Source organism: Acomys russatus, chromosome 19 (genome assembly GCF_903995435.1).
Source record: "Acomys russatus chromosome 19, mAcoRus1.1, whole genome shotgun sequence".
NCBI classification, from domain to species: Eukaryota; Metazoa; Chordata; class Mammalia; order Rodentia; family Muridae; genus Acomys; species Acomys russatus.
Window position 1 is genome coordinate 30,672,021 of NC_067155.1, and position 20,907 is coordinate 30,692,927.

Below are 20,907 nucleotides of genomic sequence, written 5' to 3' on the forward strand. Positions count from 1 at the left end.
TGTCTGGCCACAGACTTTGACCCTGTAGGAGGTCTTGTAGCGGCCCCCTCTATTTCTCCGTCAGAAATGATTAACTCCAAAAAAAGAAGAAGAAAGACAGGAAGAAAAAAGAAATGATTAACTCCTAGTTCAGTGGTTTACAATTGCTTGAAACTCTTCAGGCCTGGTGATCCTCAGCCAGCCTGGCACGCATAGAAATCTATAGCCCTGGGCTGGGAAATAGATTAAAGTCCATGCTATGCAAGTTTTAGGACTGGTGTTTCCCATCTCCAGACCCCATCTAAATGCCAGGTGGTACTTCCAGCTCACAAGCTCTGAGTTTGATTGGCAGACCCTGCCTCAGTGAGTAAAGTGGAAGAGGGATCAAGGATGACTCCACATGCAAGCGCGCGTGCGCGCACGCACACACACACACACACACACACACACACACACACACGTACACACGCATGCATGTATGCACACACGCAAGCATAAGCACAAACACACACAAGACAAAATGAGAGCTGTGAATCCCCCAAGTTCACCAACAGTAAGACATCAGTGGGCAAAGGCCCAGAACTAAGCTCAGGACTAGCATGAAATCCAGATTACCTAGGATCCCTGGAGTTGACTGGGGATTATAGGACGGTGCTCACTGCAGACAGGTGAGCAGTGGTCTTCTCTCATATCGTGTCTGTTCCTCGCTGCCTAAGGAATCAGATGTCCCCTCTGCAGGGCCCATGTGAGGCCCTTTCTGTGGCCGTGAGTCAGAACTGGATCAGGTTGGGTTCAGGAACACAGAGCAGACTTCTGGGATGGAGCACAGAAGGAGGTGGGCAGGTGTGAAGGTGCCGTGCTCTGTTTTCAGGCCAGAACAGAGATTTCCTTCCTGCCTCCTTAGCCCTAGGTATCTCCATGTTCTCAGACCCTGCATACCAGCTGGGCTCACCAAGAGGAAATACAGGAAGGCAAAAGGAACATATCCCCAGCCTCCTTCCCTCCCAGAGCCTTTTACTTTTTTTATTTATAATCTGTGTGTCCTCCCCTAACCCCATGAATAGTCATGTGTGTGAGTACAAGTGCGCATGTACCATGTTGTGCATATGGAAGTCTTAAGGACAACCTTGGGTGTCAGGGCCTCTTGTTGGTGGCCACTGTGTACACCAAGCTAGCTGGCCCACAAGTTTCTAGGGATTCTCCTGTGTCTACCTCCCATCTCACTGTAGGAGGGCTGAGGTGACAAAAGTGTTATGTGCTGCCATGTGCAGCTTTAGGAGGATTGTAGGAATCTACAATAAAGGCCCGTGCCTTTTATTGTGCATTGTATCCACTAAGCCGTTTCCTCAGCCCATTCCAAAGCATTTTCTGACCCCAGAAATGCTCCCTACCAGGGAAATACAACTCTGCCTCCAATCCCTTGGGAGCCCCAGCTCTCAGACTTCCAGCCTTGGCTCCAGGATACATAATAAAGGCCAACACTGGTGGAAAAACATCTCATATGCTATACGTAGCATGCTTGGTTCACAACCACCTTGAGACTGGTCATAATGGATCCTAGTCTCAAGAGACCAGAGAAGTAGCGCGACTAGCCTAAAAATCACACAGGTCATTGACAGAGAGCCAGGCTTCAAATACATGGTTCGATATGATCTACAGCTTTTGTTTTTGTATGTGTGTGAATTAGTGTGCATGTGGAGGCCAGAGGACAACCACAGCTGGTGATGCTGACCACTTGGCTTTATACCTGATTTTTAGATCTTCATTTTATATGTGTGTCTGCGTGTGCCTGTGTGAATGTGCACCATGTGTTTGCCTGCCCTTAAGGGCCAGAAGGAGGGTCTAATCCACTGGGGCTGGAGTTTCAGGAAGTTGTGAAGCACCTGATGTGTGTGCTGGCAACCAAACTTGGGAATGAGCACCAAGTGCTCTAAACCACTGAGCCATAGCTCACGTTGCCACCTTGGTTCTGTTTTGTTTGGTGTGGTCTCTCGATGACCTGAAATTCACCAATTTAGCTAAGCTGGCTGGTCAGTGCACCCCAAGTCCCCTCCTGTCTCTACCTCCCTAGCATTGAGACTAAAGCTCTCACCACCACATCGGCGATTTTAACATGGGTTTTGGGGATCAAACTCAGGTCCTCATGCTTATGTGTGAATACTTTATATTCTAAGCCATCTCCTCACCATGAGCCTTAGCTTTTGTCACCAGACAGGCAGAGCTCAAAAGGCCAGTGTCCTTGAAGGCCCCCAAAAGGCTAAGCAGGTAGCCCCAGGAAAAGTAGGAAAGAAGCCCTGGCATGTGGAGACTGAGATCAGGATGCCCCCTAGGAAGCACCCACCCATACTGTGCATTCGCCAGGCCACTGATTCCTGGCACTTTGGGTGCGGCCTTGGCTTTTCCCAGCCCAGGACATTACTCTTCCAGCCATGGAAGCACCAGACAATTAACAGTGAAGAGTAGCTGCTTGGTCTGTGCCAACAGCACACTCCCCTTGATGAAACAGGGCAAATCAAACGCTGCCATGAAGCTCCAAAGGCAAGCAACAGCAGAGGACAGAACACTGTCAGAAAAGGTCACCAGAAGAGGGGTGTCTGTACCCCCTGAAGTTTCACATAAGATCCTTAGGCCCTCCAGTGACAGAGGTAGGGCCTTTAAGCCTTGGCTGTTGGATAGTACAACTAGGGGTGGACCAGGAGTGGGAAGCCTGGGATGATGGAGTGTTCTCAGGGTGAGCAGGCCGACTCTGCTGGCCCAGGGATGACAGTCCAAGGTAGATATCCATCCACCCAGCGCTAACTACATGTTTCTCTCACCCCCAGATAGAGCTGTAACCTGGCTTCCCTCCTGGCTAATGAGCCTGCCCATCATGGCGAGCCCCACTCTGAGCCCCGACTCCTCATCTCAGGAGGCCCTGTCAGCACCCACCTGCTCCCCAACCTCTGACTCCGAGAACCTCAGCCCAGATGAGCTAGAGCTGCTGGCCAAGCTTGAAGAGCAGAACCGGTAAGTGGGGGGCCAGGGAGGGGGAGCAGGGCTGGTTCCTGGTTTCCCAGGACCCTTCATGCTCCAAGCTGGGCCTGGGCTACACAGAGTAACAGCTACTCCAGGACGCTGAAAGAATGTTTCTCTTTCATCCTCCCAAAGTGGGCTGGATACATTGGTTTCTTCAGAACAGGAACCCACACTTCAAAAGGTCAGATGAATCTGGCTTCCCTTTTCAAAGCCACTTGGTTTTTTTGTTTTGTTTTGTTTTGTTTTTTTGTTGTTTTCAAGGAAGAGGTTAAAGCTCCCACCTGCATGGATGTCTTATTATGGGGGGCTCTGTAGAATATCCGCACTGGGGAATTCTAGGCAGGACCTCTACTGCTGAGCCACACTCCCAGCCCCTTACGGGGGAATTCTAAGGGAATGCTATACCACAAAGTCATGCCCTCAGCCCCCCACTGAGGTATCTAGACGGGGGCTCTACTACTCAGCCACAAGCCTGGACTCAGCCTTCATTAGTCAGGAATGAAGTGAATCCAGCAGATCTGGAGACACTAGCCACAGAGAAGGTACTTTACTGCTTACAGTTCCCAAACTGAGAGGAGCAGACCTGTCAGGAGCCAGACAAGAGCCTGGAGGAAAATGCTGGCAAGAACATTTATGTTGGCTTCCGAGGGCAGGAGTGGGTGAAACAGGGCAGGCAAGCACACAATTCACTGACTTGAAACATTTCAGTTAGCCCTGGCTACAGGTCTGGCCCACGATGCTGGGAACACAACCCTGGGGTGACAAGAGCAGATGGAGAGTAAGCAGAGTATAGAAGCCTGATGGAGGAAGTGGCTAGGGCGTGGGCTCTGGATGGGTTGACTTGCATATGAAAGTTCACTCTCAGGCACATGGGCCTTTCCTATCTTTAATAACTGCCTAGCCATAGGAAGGATTGTCCCAGACGCTCAATCTCTCCAGAATCTATAAAGCTGTCAAAGGTGTCATAAAAAGCATTCCATCACCTGGAAGGCTACGGCAGGAGGATCAAGAGGTCGAGGCAGCCTGAGCTTTGTAACCAGATCCTGTTTTAAAATAAAGAGCTAGGGCTGGAGAGATGGCTCAGTGGTTAAGAGTGCCACCTGCTCTTCCAGAGGTCCTGAGTTCAATTCCCAGCAACCACATGGTGGCTCACAACTATCTATAATGTGATCTGATGCCCTCTTCTGGCCTGCAGGTATACATGCAGGCAGAACACATATATATATATATATATATATATATATATATATATATATATATATATATATCAAATAATAAATCTTTAAAAAGCAAATAAAGAGTTAGAATTATCAGTGGTACAATACTCACCAAGAATGCACTAAATTCAGTCCCCATTTCAAAAACTAATAGAGGGAAAGAGACTGGAGAGATGGCTTAGTGTTTAAAAGCACTAGTTAATTGTTCTTTCAGAAGACCTGGGTTCAATTTCCAATACCCACATGGTGGCTCGTGGCCATTTGTGACTATAGTTCCAGGAGATTGAATGCCCTCTTCTGTCCTTTGGGCACCAAGTGCATAAAGGTGCTCAGACATTCATGCATACAAAACACCTAGAAAGCAAACAAAATTAAATATTAAAAAATAAGAAATAATACCAGGCAGTGATGGGCTATGCCTTTAATCCCAGCACTCAGGAGGCAGAAGCAAGTAGATCTCTGAGTTCAAAGTGAGCCTGATCTGGTATAGCATTTCCTTAGAATTCCCCAGTAAGGAGCTGGGAGTGTGGCTCAGCAGTAGAGGTCCTGCCTAGAATTCCTCAGTGAGGATATTCTACAGAGCCCCACCCCCAAAATAAGACATCTATGCAGGTGGGAGCTTTAACCTCTTCCTTGAAAAAAAAAAAAAAAAAAAATGGCTTTGAAAAGGGAAGCCAGATAGAGTGAGTTCCAGGAAAGTCAGGGATATATAAAGAAACCCTGCCTTGAAAAAACAAAATAATTAATACTAATATTAATAGTAGTAGTAGTACATAAAATTCATTTCCTTAATAAAAAGGAAGAGAGATAGCTTAATCTGTAAAGTGCTTGAATGTAATCTCCAAAATCCACATTAAAAATTAGTCATGCCTTTAATCCCAGCACTTGGGAGGCAGAGGCAGGTGGATCACTGTGAGTTCGAGGCCAGCCTGGTCTACAAAGTGAGTCCAGGACAGCCAAAGCTATACAGAGAAACCCTCTCTGGCAGGTGGGGGACTAGTCATACCTAGCATTTAATCCCAGCACTCAGGAGGCAGAGACAGGGGGACTTCTGTGAGTTTGAGGACAGCCTAGTCTACATAGGTAGTTCCAGGCCAGCCAGGGCTTCATAGTGAGACCCTGTCTAAAAAACAAGCAAACAAAAACAGCAATAGCAAAACACTAGCCATGTAATTCCAGCAACAGGGAGGCGGGAACAGGCAGATCCCTGAGGCTCACTGACTTACCTAAGTGGGGAAGTGCAAGCTCATGAGAGGCCCTGTCTCAAAAAATAAGATGGACTCGAACAGTATCTAAGGTTGGCCTCTAGCCTCCACGTGACTGTGCACCCATGCACACATACATACATGTGAGTACAAAGAAGGAAAAGAAAAAATTGACAGAAGGAGGGAGAAGGAAGGAAAGCAGGAAAGGACATGGTTAATACAGCCTCAAAGTGTCCTTGCTACTCTACAAGGGCCCTCCCTCAGCCAGAGCTTGCATTCTGAGCCCAGCTATGAATCCCTAAATCAGCTGTGTTGAGTTGTCTGATAGAAGCTGATAGAAATGCGCACTCAGCCCCCTGCTTGGTACAGAAGAAGAACACACATTTCCAAGGCTTAGTAGATGAGGGCCATGGCTCAGGGAGGTTAAGTCACCGGCTTGGAGGACCCAAGTTCAGTTCCCAACAGCCATATCGGGTGGCTCACAACCATTCCAGCTCCAGGAGATCCAATGTTCTCTTCTGGCCTCCACGTGCACCTACACACACACACACACACACACACACACACACACACACACACGGCATACACATGTAAAGATAAGCGTTTTTAAAGCAAGGAAAGCAGGCAGTGTGGCTCCAGTCTAACAGGTCAGGCACTTCAGAGGACCTTTGTGTCCAGGAGTCACTGGAATTTTCTGGCCTTCCCTCTCCTACCCTTCCTGCCCAGGCTCCTGGAAGCCGACTCCAAGTCCATGCGCTCTATGAATGGCTCCCGGAGGAACAGCGGCTCCTCACTAGTATCCAGCTCCTCAGCCTCCTCCAACCTGAGCCACCTGGAGGAGGACACGTGGATTCTCTGGGGCCGCATTGCCAACGAGTGGGAGGAGTGGCGACGCAGGAAGGAGAAGCTACTCAAGGTGGCCTGAGGCAGATGTGGGATGGGCATGAGTCTGGCCAGTCTGATCATTCATCTACCATGCTACCAGGCAGGGCCAGGTAGCCCAGCGTAGGCAGAAGGGCCACGGTGGAGATGTGCAGAGGGGACATGAGGACAGGAGAGAGGGGGTAGGATGAGAGAGGTCCTTGTGCCTCCTCGCTTTCTGCTCTGGTGTGGCGGTGCAAACCTATGACCCCTGCACTCCGGACACTGAGGCAAAAGGCTTACCAACTGAAGGCTAGTTTGGACTACATTGTAAGACTTTGTGGCAAAAAAGCTAAGGGCATAAAAAGAATTTGGAGGCTGGGGAAGTACCTTGTCTGTAAAGTGATTGCTGCATTAGCTTGAAGCCCTGAGGTCCATCCCTAGCACCTATAAAAGCCGAGCATGCTGGCACACTCTTGTAATCCCAGCACTAGGGAGGTAGAGACAGGCAGATCCTTTTAGCTAGCCCAGTGGGCATGCTCCAGCTTCATAAGAGACCCTGTCTCACAATACATTGTAGATAGGTACTTGCTGTCAAGACTAACAACCTGAGTTTTAGTCTTATCTCCCATAGTAGGACAGATTCAACTCTTTCAAATGCAGATACAAATTGTCCTCTGATCTCCACATGTGTATTGTGGTACATATTACCTACCTACCTACACACACACATACACACACACACACATGTGCACATGATAAATAAATACAGTTTAAAACATAACAGCAAAACAAAAACAAACAACAAAAACCAAGGCAGATACCTCTGAGGAATGACACCTGAGGCTGACCTCTGACCTCTACATACACATATGTCTGTGCACATATATATACATATATACATACACACACATGAACATGCACACAAACACAAACTAGGCATGAGAATAGCTTAGTGGTAGAGGAGTCACTGAAGGATGGGGGAAGCCCCAGTAAGCACCATGACTAACTAAAGCAGTGACTCGGATGTCCTCTGTACCATCCTAAAAGCAGGGGTAAACCATACCTGAAGTGCTGGTTGGGTTGGCTTTGGGAAGGCTACAATGCATGGGGCAGAGTCCAGCCCTGGCCTCCCTTCCCCCACCTCAACCCTCCCCATGGCAGGAGCTGATCCGCAAGGGTATCCCACACCACTTCCGGGCCATCGTTTGGCAGCTCCTGTGCAGTGCCACAGATATGCCTGTCAAAAACCAGTACTCAGAGCTGCTCAAGATGTCTTCACCATGTGAAAAGCTGATCCGCAGGGACATTGCCCGCACCTATCCTGAGCATGAGTTCTTCAAAGGGCAGGATAGCCTGGGTCAGGAAGTCCTCTTCAATGTCATGAAGGTGAGGCCCCAGCATTGGCTCCAGCCACCTTAGCAACAATCCCCACTTGAGATGACTCTTTAGGAGCTGGTGGGACCCTGTGTTCACCCAGCCTCCTTCCCTTCCAGGCATACTCCCTGGTTGATCGGGAGGTGGGCTACTGCCAGGGCAGCGCCTTCATTGTGGGCTTACTTCTCATGCAGGTAAGTGGCTGCCCTGGGCTCCATCCCTAAGAGATGTGCACAAGAGCATTCCCTGCATCCAGCGACCTCCTAGGGTCACAGCCTTGCTCAGCAGCCACTGACAGTGACCTCTGACAAAGGCCAGGCTAGGTCCCCAGTGTATGGATACAAAGGGGCTAGGTTGACACTTATGCGGCCTGGGTACTGACACTGTTCCATCCAGAATAGGAACAGGGCTTAAGGAGCAATTGAACTGGGAAGAACCACAGACAAGAATTTAGGTGTTCATAGGGGTTTGGGAATTCGTCCAGAGAAGCCAGAGGGCTTTGGACAGGACGAAAGGCGATAGCTGGGAGTGAACAGGGATGCCTCAGCCAGGTAGATGAGACTAGGTCACTAGCAAGGGTTAGGTACAGCTGTTATTTCCTGTTAGTGGCCCTCAGCAAATAACTTCAGCCACAGGTTTTCCATCAATCAATAGTACTGACCATATTTATGTTTTGTTGCATGGGTTCCAGTATCCAGGTACAGTTACAATAAATATAAATGGAATAGAAACAGGCCCTTGTGTACCATAACACTGTCCAGAGCCCAAGCATGCCCTTCTCATTCCTTCTGTTGCACACACACACACACACACACACACACACACACACACACACACACACTCTCTCTGCTGGTCCCTGCAGATGCCTGAGGAGGAGGCCTTCTGTGTGTTCGTGCGACTGATGCAGGAGTACCGGCTACGGGAGCTCTTCAAGCCCAGCATGGCCGAGCTGGGTCTTTGTATCTACCAGTTTGAATACATGCTACAGGTAAGCAGACCAAGGATGGCAACCCTGAGGCTATCTCCAGAAAGCTCCGGAACTGGAAACTCTAGGCTCCGTTGGTAGGACACTTGCCTATCATGCACAAAGCCCTGGCTTCCATCCCCAGTACTTCCTCAGCTGGGCATGGTGGTACACAGCTGTCATCCCAGGATTTAGGAAGAAGAAGCAGGAGGATCAGAAGTTCAAGGTCAGTCTCAGCTACATAGGAAGTTGACAGGCAGCCTGAGCTGCATGAGATCCTGTCCTGAAGAGAGCAGGTGTGTAACATGCAAGGTAGTACACAGTCACGATCCTAGTTTTTGGGTTTATGAGACAGGAGGATAACAAGTTCAAGGCCACCCTGTGCTACTTAGTAAGGCCCTGTCTCAAAATTTAAGAGCTGGGAGGGTGGCGTATGGGTCAGTGGTAGAGGACTGGCTTAGCACACAGAGGAGTTCTGAGTTCACTCCCAAGCTCTGTGGAGGAGAGAAAAGAGGAGTTGAGGGGAAATAGAAAAAGAAGAAAGAGGAACAAAAGAGAGGGAGAGAGGGAGGGGGGAGCAGACCCAGAAAGGTACTCCTGTCCTGTCCCTGTGAGATGAAAGGACACAACCCTGGAGCATGCTGGGAGGGACAAGCCTAGCCAGGACAGGAGTCCCTTGGCTCCCAGAACCACTAAGGCAGAGTGAGAGGAGGAGGGCTGGCCCCGCGTGCTAAGGGTGTGGCGGAAGGAGGGGAAAGTGTTCTCTGCCTGCCTCTGCTTATTACAGGGGAGCTGCAGACGTCTCTGTTTATATATAGCAACCCCCACAGGACTTACTTTTGGCTGGCAGACAGAACCCAAGTGTTTATGCTGCACACACATGCACACGCACACATACATACACCTCATGCCTGTATTCGTACACACACTGGCTGGCTCTGGAAGCCCATGGCAAGTGATAACTGTGCCATCAGTGAGTTATCAGGGAAGGCTCCTCTTTCAGATTCTGAAGACAGCGTGGTAGAGCTCTATCAGGGCTGGAGTTGCAGAAGCAGGAGGCCCAGGCACATACAAAAATGACTGCAGAGGCTGGGTTAGCATGCTTGCATAGCATTTGTGAGGCCCTAGGTTTGATCCCCAATATCCTTCCCTACCCCTTAAAAAGAAAAGAAACATCATGGCTGGGCATGGTGGTACGCACCTTTAATCCCAACACTTGGGAGACATAGACAGGAAATTCAAAGTTCCAGGCCAGCCTAGGCTACATAGGAAGACCTTATCATTAAAAGGGGAAAAAAGAAAGAAACGAGTGCAGGGGCCATAGCTCAGCTGGTTGAGTGCCAAGCATAAACAAAGGCCCTGGTATCTATTCCCTCATATGGTTTGTGCTTGTACAATCACAGCAATTTAAAAGTAGAAACATGAACAGGAAGATCAGGAGTTCAAGGTCAGCTCAGCTACAAAGCAAGTGGAAGGCCAGCCTGCGATACATGTGACCCACTTCCAAAAAATAAACTTTGGTTTTGAGGAGATGGCCCAGTAAGTAAAGAGCTTTCTGCATAAGCGTAAGGACCTGAATTCAGAGCCTCAGCATCCATGTAGAAGCCACTCATGAGAGGATGTTCCTGTTATCCTAGCACTGGTGGGGCAGAGACAAATGGACTCCTGGCCTGCCTAGCCAAATCAACAAGTTTAAGTTCAGTGAGAGACCTTGTCTCAAAAAACAGATAAAGACAAGACAGCTAGAATGTACACCTTTAATTTCAGGACTTGGGAGGCAGAGGCAACCAGATCCCTGTGAGTTCATAAGACAGTCTGAATTACATAGCAAGTTCCAGGACATCCAGGGCCTTGTAGTAAGATGCTGTCTCAGCAGGGCATGGTGGCGCACACCTTTAATCCCAGCACTCAGGAGGCAGAGGCAGGCGGATTGCTGAGAGTTCGAGGGAAGCCTGGTCTAAGAGTCTAGGACAGCCAAGGCCACACAGAGAAACCCTGTCTCAAAAAAAAAAAAAAAAAAAAAAAGGTTTAGATTGAAGAAGACAGCAGTATCAACCTCTGGCTGGCCTCCACACGCATACCCTTACATGTGCATATGCATGTGAACACACACACACACACACACACACACAACACACACCTCCTACACATACCCACCAATTAAAAAAAAACAATTTGACCCTCACCATCTGCCCCCATCAAAGTTTAGAAGGCGCAGGCTGGAAGACCTAAGACTTTCACAGACTAAGATTTATACAGCCAAGCAGGTGTATAGTCTAGAGCACAGAGAGATGCTGGCTCAGTGAAGAAGCCCAGGGCTCTGAGCCTTCTCCAGCCTCAGTTTCCCCAGTGCTCTTCTACTATCTAGTAGCCTGAAGTTGAGTCCCATCACAATTTGACAGGCATTTCCCCAAGCCCTGCTTGTGTCCCCCTGTCACTCAAAGTTCCAGTGTGCCTCAGCTTCCTCCCCAAACACAGGAGCTAAAAGAGGACCTAGGAGGGTAGGTCAGTAAAAGTTCCTTGGAGGCAAGGGGCACTGAAGCCCAATGCCAGCTTCTCCCCTCCCCACACAGGAGCAGCTTCCGGACCTGAACACCCACTTCCGCTCACAGAGCTTCCACACATCCATGTATGCATCATCCTGGTTCCTCACACTTTTCCTTACCACCTTCCCCCTGCCTGTTGCCACCCGGGTCTTTGACATCTTTATGTACGAGGTGAGTGCCCCACAGGCACCCCTGCCCACTCCACTCTGCATATGGAGAGAATCACATCCCACCCCAAAAAACAAAATATGACCAACCAACAGAAGAAAGGAAGGGTTAAAATGCAAGGAGGGTCGAAGCATCCTGGTGGGAGGACAGGAAGTTCACTGGTGGGAGCTCACTGATGGGAGGACAGGAGGCTCTCTGGTGGGAGGAGAGGAGGTTCATGGGGCTGTGGTTACTTTTGCAGGGACTGGAGATTGTGTTCCGAGTTGGCCTTGCCCTGCTGCAAGTCAACCAGACAGAGCTGATGCAACTGGACATGGAGGGCATGTCTCAGGTGGGTCAGGGTGGCTGGGAAGGTGAGACGGTCTCTACTGGAGGTGACAGGCAGGCACAGGAAACCTTCCCGTATGAAAAGAAGGGAAAGAGATGTGGCTAGTTGATAGAGTGCCCACCTAGCCTGCATGAAGGCCTGGGTTCTATCCCCAGCACTACCTAAGCAGGTACAGTGGTCCATGGCTGTAATCCCAACCTCAGGAGGTAGAGGCTGGTGAATCTGAAGTTCAAGGCTAAGCTGAGCTGTACAAGATTCTAAGTGATGGGCTGAGCAGTGGTGGCGCACACCTTTAATCCCAGCACCTGGGAGGCAGAGGCAGGCAGATCCCTTGAGTTTGAGGCCAGCCTGGTCTACAGGGCGAGTTCCAAGTTAGCCAGGGCTACACAGAGAAACCCTGTTGTGGAGGGGGAAGGGAGGACTGAAAAACAAAAGATTCTAAGTGTCAAGGAAGGCCTGGCTTTCTGATGGAAGTCATTGCTGAGCATCTGGGATCCTTTCTGTGTCCCCTCAGGCCTTCCTGAGGAGCCCCAGGCCCTGTTAGGTACAGCCCAGCACAGCACAGCACAGCACAGCACTGGGGAGAATGGGAAGCTAACATTCAGCTGATTTAGGGGTGGGGAAGTCCTACTCACTCTTTCCCACCCACTTTTTGTAAGTCCCCAGGGCTTGCCTGAAAAGTCACCCCTGGCTGAACTGGGAGGGAGGCTTTCAGTTTGTTTTCATCCCAGCCCTCAGCCTGTGGGGCACAGGAGGGGGCCCCTCCCTGCCTGGCCTGCCCCTGGCACAGTGTGTTGGAGCAGAAGCCAGCTTTCCCTTCGCCACAGTTCGCCCATCACACAGGCCTCTACCCCCTCCTAGCATCTTCCAGCTGGTGCTCCAGGAAAGAATGCACAAAGGCCACAGTTGTGTCTGGGAACACGGCATCCATTGTCCAAGACTGCCTGAGTGGGGCAGCTGGGTAGGGGACCAGGACTATGACCACTGGGCTTGTCTGCCCCCTTCCTGAGCAGGATTCCCCCATGCTCAGACCCCATTCATCTCAGCCCTGCCTTCATGAGGTCCCCTAGCCTAACTGTCTTAATGTTATTTATTGTTATTGTTAGTATGGGGGTGGGGAGAGCGAGGGGGGCTCATGGCACTTGGTCTGAGAGCACAGTACTCACAATTCAATTCTCTCCTTCCGCTCTGGGTTCTGGGGTGCAGACTCTTCTTTCTCTCCGCTGTTGGTTCCAAGAATGGAACTCAGGTCAGGCCTGGGTGGCAAGTGCCTTTACTGGCCAAGCTGGATCCCCACTCGCAATCCGCAATCCGGGGCCTGGTTTTCTCAAGCTTCCCCCTAAAGGCAAGCTGGGAAGGCAGGCCTCCCCTCTTCCCCAGCTGTTCCTTCTCACACAGCCGTTCATTTGCACCACAAATGCTGGCTGAGTAGCCAAGGACCACAGCCTGGGTGCCGGGACAAGGAGAAGCCCTAGGCAGTAACAGGATACAGTAACAGCTTGGGCAGACCTTGGTGGTCAGGACCCACGTGACAGTTACTCCCTGTGTCCCCCACAGTACTTCCAGAGAGTGATCCCCCACCAGTTTGACAGCTGCCCGGACAAGCTGGTCCTCAAGGCTTACCAGGTCAAGTACAACCCTAAAAAGATGAAGAGGTCAGTGCCTGGGAATGGAGATCCAGAGAGAGACGCCCTTCCCAACCCCGGGGAGGCGGAAGTGTGACCGTGTGCCCCGTCCCTACAGGCTGGAGAAGGAGTACGCAGCTATGAAGAGTAAGGAGATGGAAGAGCAGATCGAGATCAAAGTGAGTGCCAGAGGCATGGGGGAGGGGGCGAAGATGGGCGCCAGCGAGGCTTTCCCTCGCAAGTCCAGAGATGGCCGCTAGAGGGCAGTCCTATCCAGCGCATGGGTGGACCGGGCTGGCCTGGGCAGACGACAGGCTGTGGATGACCTTTGCCCACTTGACCCTTCCTTCACCTGCCAGCCCAGAGTGGGAGCCCGTACCCCAACCGGCATTTCCTCAGCTGGCCACACAACACTAAACAAGACAGTCAAAGATCCTTGCCTTCATGTCCCAGAACCTCCATGTCATGGGGCAACAGTCAATAAATCACTGAAATAGTATGGACTCCACGGTGTTCAGGATTTGGTCATATGAGAGCCAGACACACCTGGGAGACACTCCAGGCCTAAGAGTCTAGTGCAGAGGGCCTAGGGTAGCAGTGATGCACCTGGTGGGCAGAGCAGCCACAGGCTGGAGGAGCAGGGGAGCCTCTGACATTGGAGCTGAGAGGAGAAAGGCTCAAGCAGGCAGGGTGTGTGGGCTCAGGTGTGGCTGCCCACAGAGAGTCCTAAGTGCATTCCTAGCTGGCCTGCCAGCCCATCAGAGTCCCGTTCCTTCAGTGCACAAAAATGTCTGAGCCCAAACTCACCTCTTGATGGCCTCTGCCTCTTTGTGTAATTTTCTTTTTTTTTTTTTTAAGCTGTTCACCCAACAAACACTGATTGAAACAAAGGTGAGACCTGGTCTTAAATGACAAAGACCTGGCTTCCCAGATGAAGGCACTTTTTTTTTTTTTTTTAAGATTTATTTATTTATTATTATGTACCCCTGCAGGCCAGAAGAGGGCATCAGATCACATTATAGATGGCTGTGAGCCACCATGTGGTTGCTTGGTTGCTGGGAATTGAACTCAGGACCTTTGGAAGAGCAGACAGTGCTCTTCACCTCTGAGGCAGCTCTCCAGCCCCCGTCATTTTTAACTTTAGCCAAAAACGCTGAGGAGCAATGAGTCTGCTTACTTATTATGACAAGGTCTCTCTGTATACTACAAACTGCTCCAGTCCGCCTCAGCCTCCTGAGTGCTGTGCTTACAGTATGCGTGCCACCATCCTCAGCATGGGGGGGGGGGGGGAGGGTTGGGGGGAGCACACACACTGCTGAGACAGGGTCTCATATAAAGCAGGTATATGTGACCTGAAGCCTGCTTTGTAGGCAAGAGTGACCTTGAACTCCTGATCCTCTTGCCTCTGCCTTGTGAATACTCAGATTGGAGGCTTGTGACATCACACCCAGTTGTCTTGTTTTTTAAGATTTATTTATTTTTATGTATATGCTGCTCTATTTGCAAGTACACCTGCAGGCCAGAAGAGGGCACCAGATCTCCTTATAGAGGGTGATGAGCCACCATGTGCTTGCTGGGAATTGAACTCTGAACCTCTGAAAGAACAGACAGTGCTCTTAACCTCAACCATCTCTCCAGCCCACACCCAGTTTATATGGTACTGGTGATTGAAACCAGGGCTTTAGTCATGCTGGAAACTAAGCTACAGCCCCAAAGTTCCACTCCTGATATTTGGAAACCATTACCAATATATAGCCCTATATTCTCCTAATTCATTCTGCCTCCCTTTTTTCCATTTGGGGTAATCAGGAAAGCTAAGGCTCATCAGCCAGGCCCATCCAAGGTCCTCTGCAGGTGGTGGTGCCAGGTGCCCTGACCAGCTGAGTTCAGACTGGACAGAGCAATCCAGGGGTTACAGGCCAGGGTCAAAAGACCTAATCCTCCTTGTCCTTAAACAGTTCTGATCCAGCCTTGTGGGGAAGCTCGGCTGAGGCTCCATTCCTCTCTGACTTGATTTCCTTACATATGATGTGAGTCAGTGACCGTCAGATCCATGATTTGCTCCAGTTGTTTTCTAGGTGTTTCTATCACCTTGTCTCCCCGAGAAGCAACCTAGATGATGTTCTGTGTAACCCACAGCAAGGATTCTAGTTTCATTTCTGCTGCTGTGATAAAAATACTCTGACCAACTGAGGGAATCTGCAGAAATGGCCTAGCAGTTAAGAGCTTTGGCTGCTCTTCCAGAGGACCTGTGTTGACAGCTATCTGTTCCCAACTGTCTTTCTCGGGAGATCTGATGCCCTCTTCTGGCCTCTATGGGCACTCCATGCACATAAAATTAAAACAATTTTTCTTGTTGTTTTAAGGCTTTTAAACTGAAGAAATGATTTGTTTTAGCAACAATTCCAGATTCTAGTCCATTACTACATCACATCCAGTCAGGAACAAAGAGATGCTTGCATGTCAGAATACTCGGTTGCTTGTGCTCAGTTCTATTTCTCCACCCATGCAGTTCAGGATTCCCAGCCTGGGGAATGGTGCTTCCCACAGTGGGCTGTCTCTTCCCATAATAATGAAGGCAGTAAAAAAAAATTCCCTAGCCTGGAGGTGGTGGTGCACACCTCCACAGAGACAGAAGGATCTCTGTGAGTTTGAGACCAGCCTGGTCTACAAAGCAAGGTCCAGGAAAATCAAGGTCTTGAAAAACCAAAAGAAAGGAAGAAAGAAAGAAATCCCTACAGATATGTCCACAGGCCAATCCAAAGTAGATAATCCTTCATTAAGACTCTCTTCCCCCTAGGCAGGAGAGATGGCTCAAAGGTTAAAAGCACAGCGCTCTTCCAAAGGTCCTGAGTTCAGTGCCCAGCAACCACATGGTAGCTCACAGCCATCTATAATGAGATCTGGTGCCCTCTATTGGCCTGCAGGCACACATGTGGGCAGAATATTGTATAAATAATAAATAGATAAATCTTTTCAAAAAAAAAAAAAAAGACTTTCTTCCCAGCCAGTTATGGTGGCGCACGCCTTTGATCCCAGCACTCAGGAGGCAGAGGCAGGCAGATCTCTGTGAGTTCAAGGTCATCCTAGTCTACCAAGCAAGTCCAAGACAGCCAAGTCTCCACAGAGAAACTCTGTCTCAAACCCAGGTGATTCTAGGTTGTGTCAAGTTGACAACTAAAACCACCCATCACAGCCAGGTAGGACTGTCAGTCATCTACTAATGCAAATGATGTCCTCATAACCAAGAGTCTGAAGAGCCTAGCTACGACACATCTGCACACAGCGCCAGCTTCCTGCAGGGGCCTCAGGGGACCTAAACCCACAGAGATTTGCCCTAAATTCCTCATCACAGAACAGAAGGCAGAGCCAAGCATGGGGTGGCACACTTCTGTAAACCCCTACCCAGGAGGCAGGAGGATCAGGGTTCAAAGCTGACTACACTCTACCACAAGACTATATAGAGCAGGAAAATAATAACAAAGACAGTGTCTCCAAAGGGTTTGAAAAGTGGTGGAGAAGTTGCTGAGTATTCAGGAAGCCCTGGGTTCTGTCAAACCCTGGCATCACACCACATACACACAGCACCATGGCCTGCCATCTCAGTTCTCAGGAGGTAGAAGCAGCAGAATCAAGGAGTCACAATGGCATCCTTGGCTACACAGCAAGTTCTAAACCAGCCTGGATAGATGAGATCCTGTCTCAGAGAGAAAGTATGATTAAAGCAAAGGCCAGCTACATGTTCAACATAGGAGGCCTAAATTCTGAGAGGGGTTTATTCCTGAGAGTCTACCTGGGCTCAGTGGCTGCTGGGAGCAAAGCAAAGAGGTCAGGACTGCCTGGCATTGGCTTCCCCGCAAACACAGAGGCCCTGCCCTGGAAAGACAGACTTCCCAGCACACTATAGATGACAAGAAAACATACCATGAAAGCTCTCTTCCTTGTTTCAACTGAAGGTCTTTCTATTTTTAAATCATTTTGGGCCAGGCAATGGTGGCGCACACCTTTAATCCCAGCACTTCAGAGGTAGGCAGATCTGAGTTTGAGGCCAGCTTGGTTTACAGAACAAGTTCCTGGACATCCAGGGCTACACAGAGAAACCCTGTATTGAAAAACCAAAGAATAGACCGGGCATGGTGGCGCATGCCTTTAATCTGAGCACTCAGGAGGCAGAGGCAGGCAGATCACTGTGAGTTCGAGGCCAGGCTGGCCTACAAAGCCAGTCCTGGACAGCAAAGGATACATAAAGAAACCCTATCTTGAAAAACCAAAGAATAAAAAAAATGATTAAAAAAGATCATTTTGAGAGAGAACCTCATGTAAACCAGGCTGGCCTCCAATTTACCCCAAGGATGACACTGAATTTATGATCCTCCTGCCTCTGCCTCTCAAGTGCTGAGATTACAGGCATGTACCATCAAGCCAGGTTTTTGCAAACGAAGGGTTTTCATGTATGCTAAGAAAGCACTCTGCCAACTGAACCACATTCGTAGCACCAAAACAGTTTTATTTTAACATTTGAATTTATTTTATTTTGTGTATGTATGTGGGTGAGTGTGCAATAGCTTGCATATGTCAGAGGACAACTTGTGGGAGTTCTCTCCTTCTACTGTATGAGTCCTGAGCATCTAACTCAGGTCACCAGGCTTGCAGCCAGCACCTTCATCCAGTGAGCCATCCGGCAAGTCCTCATTCATTTTGAATGAACCACCTAGACAGGATTGTGCCTCATTTCCTGACTTTTCTGGCCCAGAACATAAGGTCCCTCCGGGACCTTCCTTGACCTCTGTGGTTGGCATATGAGGATTAAGTGCCTGTGTGTTTGATCTGGAGTGTTCTTCCTCTTCCTCTTCCTCTGCAGAGGCTTCGAACAGAGAACCGGCTGCTCAAACAGCGGATTGAGACCCTGGAGAAGGTGAGGAGTGTGGGCACCAGCTGCTGGGCTCCCAGTCTCCAGACTTCAAAACATCCAGCAGCCACTAAGGCTGGGGCTATTGTTCTGTTCTGAACCAGCTGACTTAAGAAGACTGGGTAGGGCCGGATGTGGTGGCACACTCAGGGAGGCAGAGGCAAGCAGATCTCTGTGAGCTCGAGGCCAGCCTGGTCTACAGAGAGAGTTCCAGGACAGGCAAGGCTACCCAGAAAAACTCTGTCTCGAAAAACCAAAAGCCTGGCTGGGGCAGACATAGTGGTTGTACTCTTGTAAATCTCAGCACTCAGAAGGTGGAGACAGGAGGATGAAGAGTCCAAGGCCAGCTAGCCTGGGCTACATGAGACCCTGTCTGAACAAAATATATGGGTGCCCTTTTCTTCAAATTCTCCTAACCCCACTGAGATTTGTGCTGCCCTGTTCCTGGGGCTTCTTGGGAGACTCATCCCACCCTGGATCTCAGCTGAGCCCCTAGCGTTACGGCTAAATTACAGCTCAGTGGATGGCAATCACAAAGGGCATGGGTTGGGGAATGAGCTCCATCACTGGGCCACAAGGAAGCGCAACCTATAATTTGTAAGTCTCATCCTAGAAAAAGGAAGGGAGACCAGACAGAATGGTGGAGGGGGGGGTGGCCCCACCACTTGAGGTGGAGAGGCATGGACTTGACCTTTGGCCCTACTAGGTTATGGAACAGGGCGGGGGCGGGGGGTAGCTTGGGTAACTCAGTATGACTCTGGGCCCCACTTCCTGTTTCTTAGTACTGCTCATTTGACTGTTCACTGACCACAAGGAGGTAGTGGGTCATGGGCAGGATGTTAATTACCACACCAAAAGCCTCAATTCTTGTTTTCTCTCAAGATTAAAATGCACCCTTGTCCCAGCCCTCTCTGGGATCTCCTCTTCACACACAGTGAAGAGACATTGCTGCTGCTGAGTTTTTTCAGCCCAATGCACCCCAACCTCCCCACTCACATGAACTCCCCTCCAGGACGGAGCTGGCTCTGGCTTTGGTCTTTCTCCGGGTCCTCTTCTGCTGGTTCTCTGGTCTTCGCTCCTCTATCCCCTGCTTCTAGAGGTAGCCCACTGCATTAGTGACAAGTGGTTCTTGTCTGTCTCTCCCCGTCTCCTGTCCCCTGCCTTCTGCTCTGCCTCCTTCCCCTGTTGCTGGGAACCCCCTTCGCCTGGTAGGAGAGCGCGGCCTTGGCTGATAGGTTAATCCAGGTACTGTAGCTTTTCCATATACCTCTGCACTCTCCATCCCAGGCCCTTCCCAGGTCCCTGCACAAGACAGCCAGTAACTGCCTCTTTCCTGGCCACTGCCATTCTGGAGGCAAGGGGGCAGGCCTGGCAACTTGCATGGAGGGGCAGCTTCCAGGGAAACCAATGCTTGAGGGAGGGGGCATGTGAGCTGGAGGCAAACACCAGGATGGGAGGTGTTTATGGGAATGAGTTTAGGAGAAAGCTAACACTCGGAATAGACAGCAGGCTTCCTCCACCAAGGGGCAAAAGATGCCACCCCAATAGGGCTCAGGACCTTTAGAGCATCTGGTTTTAGGTCCTGACACACGTGTTGTGCTAAGCTTACACAAACATGCTCACACACAGGCATGCATGCATGCAGGCACACATACAACCCTCTGACTCCTCTCTGCTTCTGCCTGCCCCCCATCACCACCTCTCACTCAACTGCTGCTGCTGCTACTGCTGCTGCTACTACTTCATTCTTGGATGGCTTTTCTAGAAGCTTCTGCACAGCACCCAGTGGCTCCGAGCCTGGAATGGGGGACAGGGAGTATCAAGTTGGGTGGGAGAGAGGATGTGGGTGGAGGAAGTGGGTCCCAGGAAAAGGTATATTGCACCTGCCAGAAGCCTCTGGCTCTGGATAACAGTCTTTCTCTTTACTTGGGACAGAGGCAAGGGGGAAGGAGCCCAAGCCTGGGAGTTGGGAGCATTTGTCACTTAAGTCCAATAACACCTCCGGAATGTCCATTACTCCCAGGATCCTTCAGGTGGCCTATCCTTCACTATCTCCACCCCCTACATCCTGAGGCCTGCCGTGGACACCCCATCCCAGGCTCTGAGCACTAAAGGCCATGCCTGTGTCACTTACCCGTCTCTCATCCTCTCTGAGTCTCCCAGAGGCCAGTCCTGGGACCAAAGCATATGGTCACAATGATCATGGTACCCTTCCCACTCCCATCCTCACTGTGCTCAGGGGCAGGTGACACGGGCACAGGAGGCTGAGGAGAACTATGTCATCAAACGAGAATTGGCAGTGGTGAGACAACAATGTAGCTCAACTGCGGAAGACCTTCAGAAGGCACAGAGTACCATTCGGCAGCTGCAGGAGCAGCAGGTACCAGGTGGTGGGTGGAATTGGCTGGCAGGACCACACCTCCCACAAGCCTATGTGCCACCCTTACCCGCTGGCCCTCAGAGCTTAGATCTATAAGGTGGGTGAGGGTACCCAGAGGCTAGTGTGGATTTGATGCCCCTCACATCCAGCCAGCCACCCCTAGACTCCAGAGGACATCCTAAGAAGTCCAATTCCCACCCTGAGGTGGGTGTATCTTGTCTTAGGGTTCCTCTGAGAGACAGAGAACCTCTGGGTACCCACTATGGGGATATGAAGAGGTAGGTAGGGTCCAGAGCTAGTATCCTCAGGCTCAAGAGCAGTACTTTTTAAAAA

General features: G+C 50.2%; 2 protein-coding genes across 4 annotated transcripts in view; one reads left to right on the top strand and one right to left on the bottom strand.

The window, feature by feature from the left end:
* Positions 1-20,907, bottom strand: part of LOC127203988 (zinc finger protein 721-like) — a 1,570,727-nt gene that overhangs the window by 454,815 nt on the left and 1,095,005 nt on the right.
* Evi5l (ecotropic viral integration site 5 like) overlaps positions 1-20,907 on the top strand; it is a 38,518-nt gene that overhangs the window by 13,660 nt on the left and 3,951 nt on the right. Inside the window, exons 2-13 of one of the 3 annotated variants that reach the window (XM_051162941.1) lie at positions 2,802-2,985; positions 6,143-6,332; positions 7,442-7,666; positions 7,774-7,848; positions 8,517-8,642; positions 11,192-11,335; positions 11,574-11,663; positions 13,218-13,315; positions 13,404-13,464; positions 18,147-18,200; positions 19,407-19,439; positions 20,434-20,574. In XM_051162941.1, the coding sequence (XP_051018898.1) occupies positions 2,834-2,985; positions 6,143-6,332; positions 7,442-7,666; positions 7,774-7,848; positions 8,517-8,642; positions 11,192-11,335; positions 11,574-11,663; positions 13,218-13,315; positions 13,404-13,464; positions 18,147-18,200; positions 19,407-19,439; positions 20,434-20,574 (1,389 nt within the window). In that variant the 5' untranslated portion in view covers positions 2,802-2,833. Of the gene's footprint in view, positions 1-2,801; positions 2,986-6,142; positions 6,333-7,441; positions 7,667-7,773; positions 7,849-8,516; positions 8,643-11,191; positions 11,336-11,573; positions 11,664-13,217; positions 13,316-13,403; positions 13,465-13,644; positions 13,811-18,146; positions 18,201-19,406; positions 19,440-20,433; positions 20,575-20,907 lie in introns of those variants that run through there. The other 2 variants (XM_051162942.1, XM_051162943.1) reach the window with 2 other exon arrangements.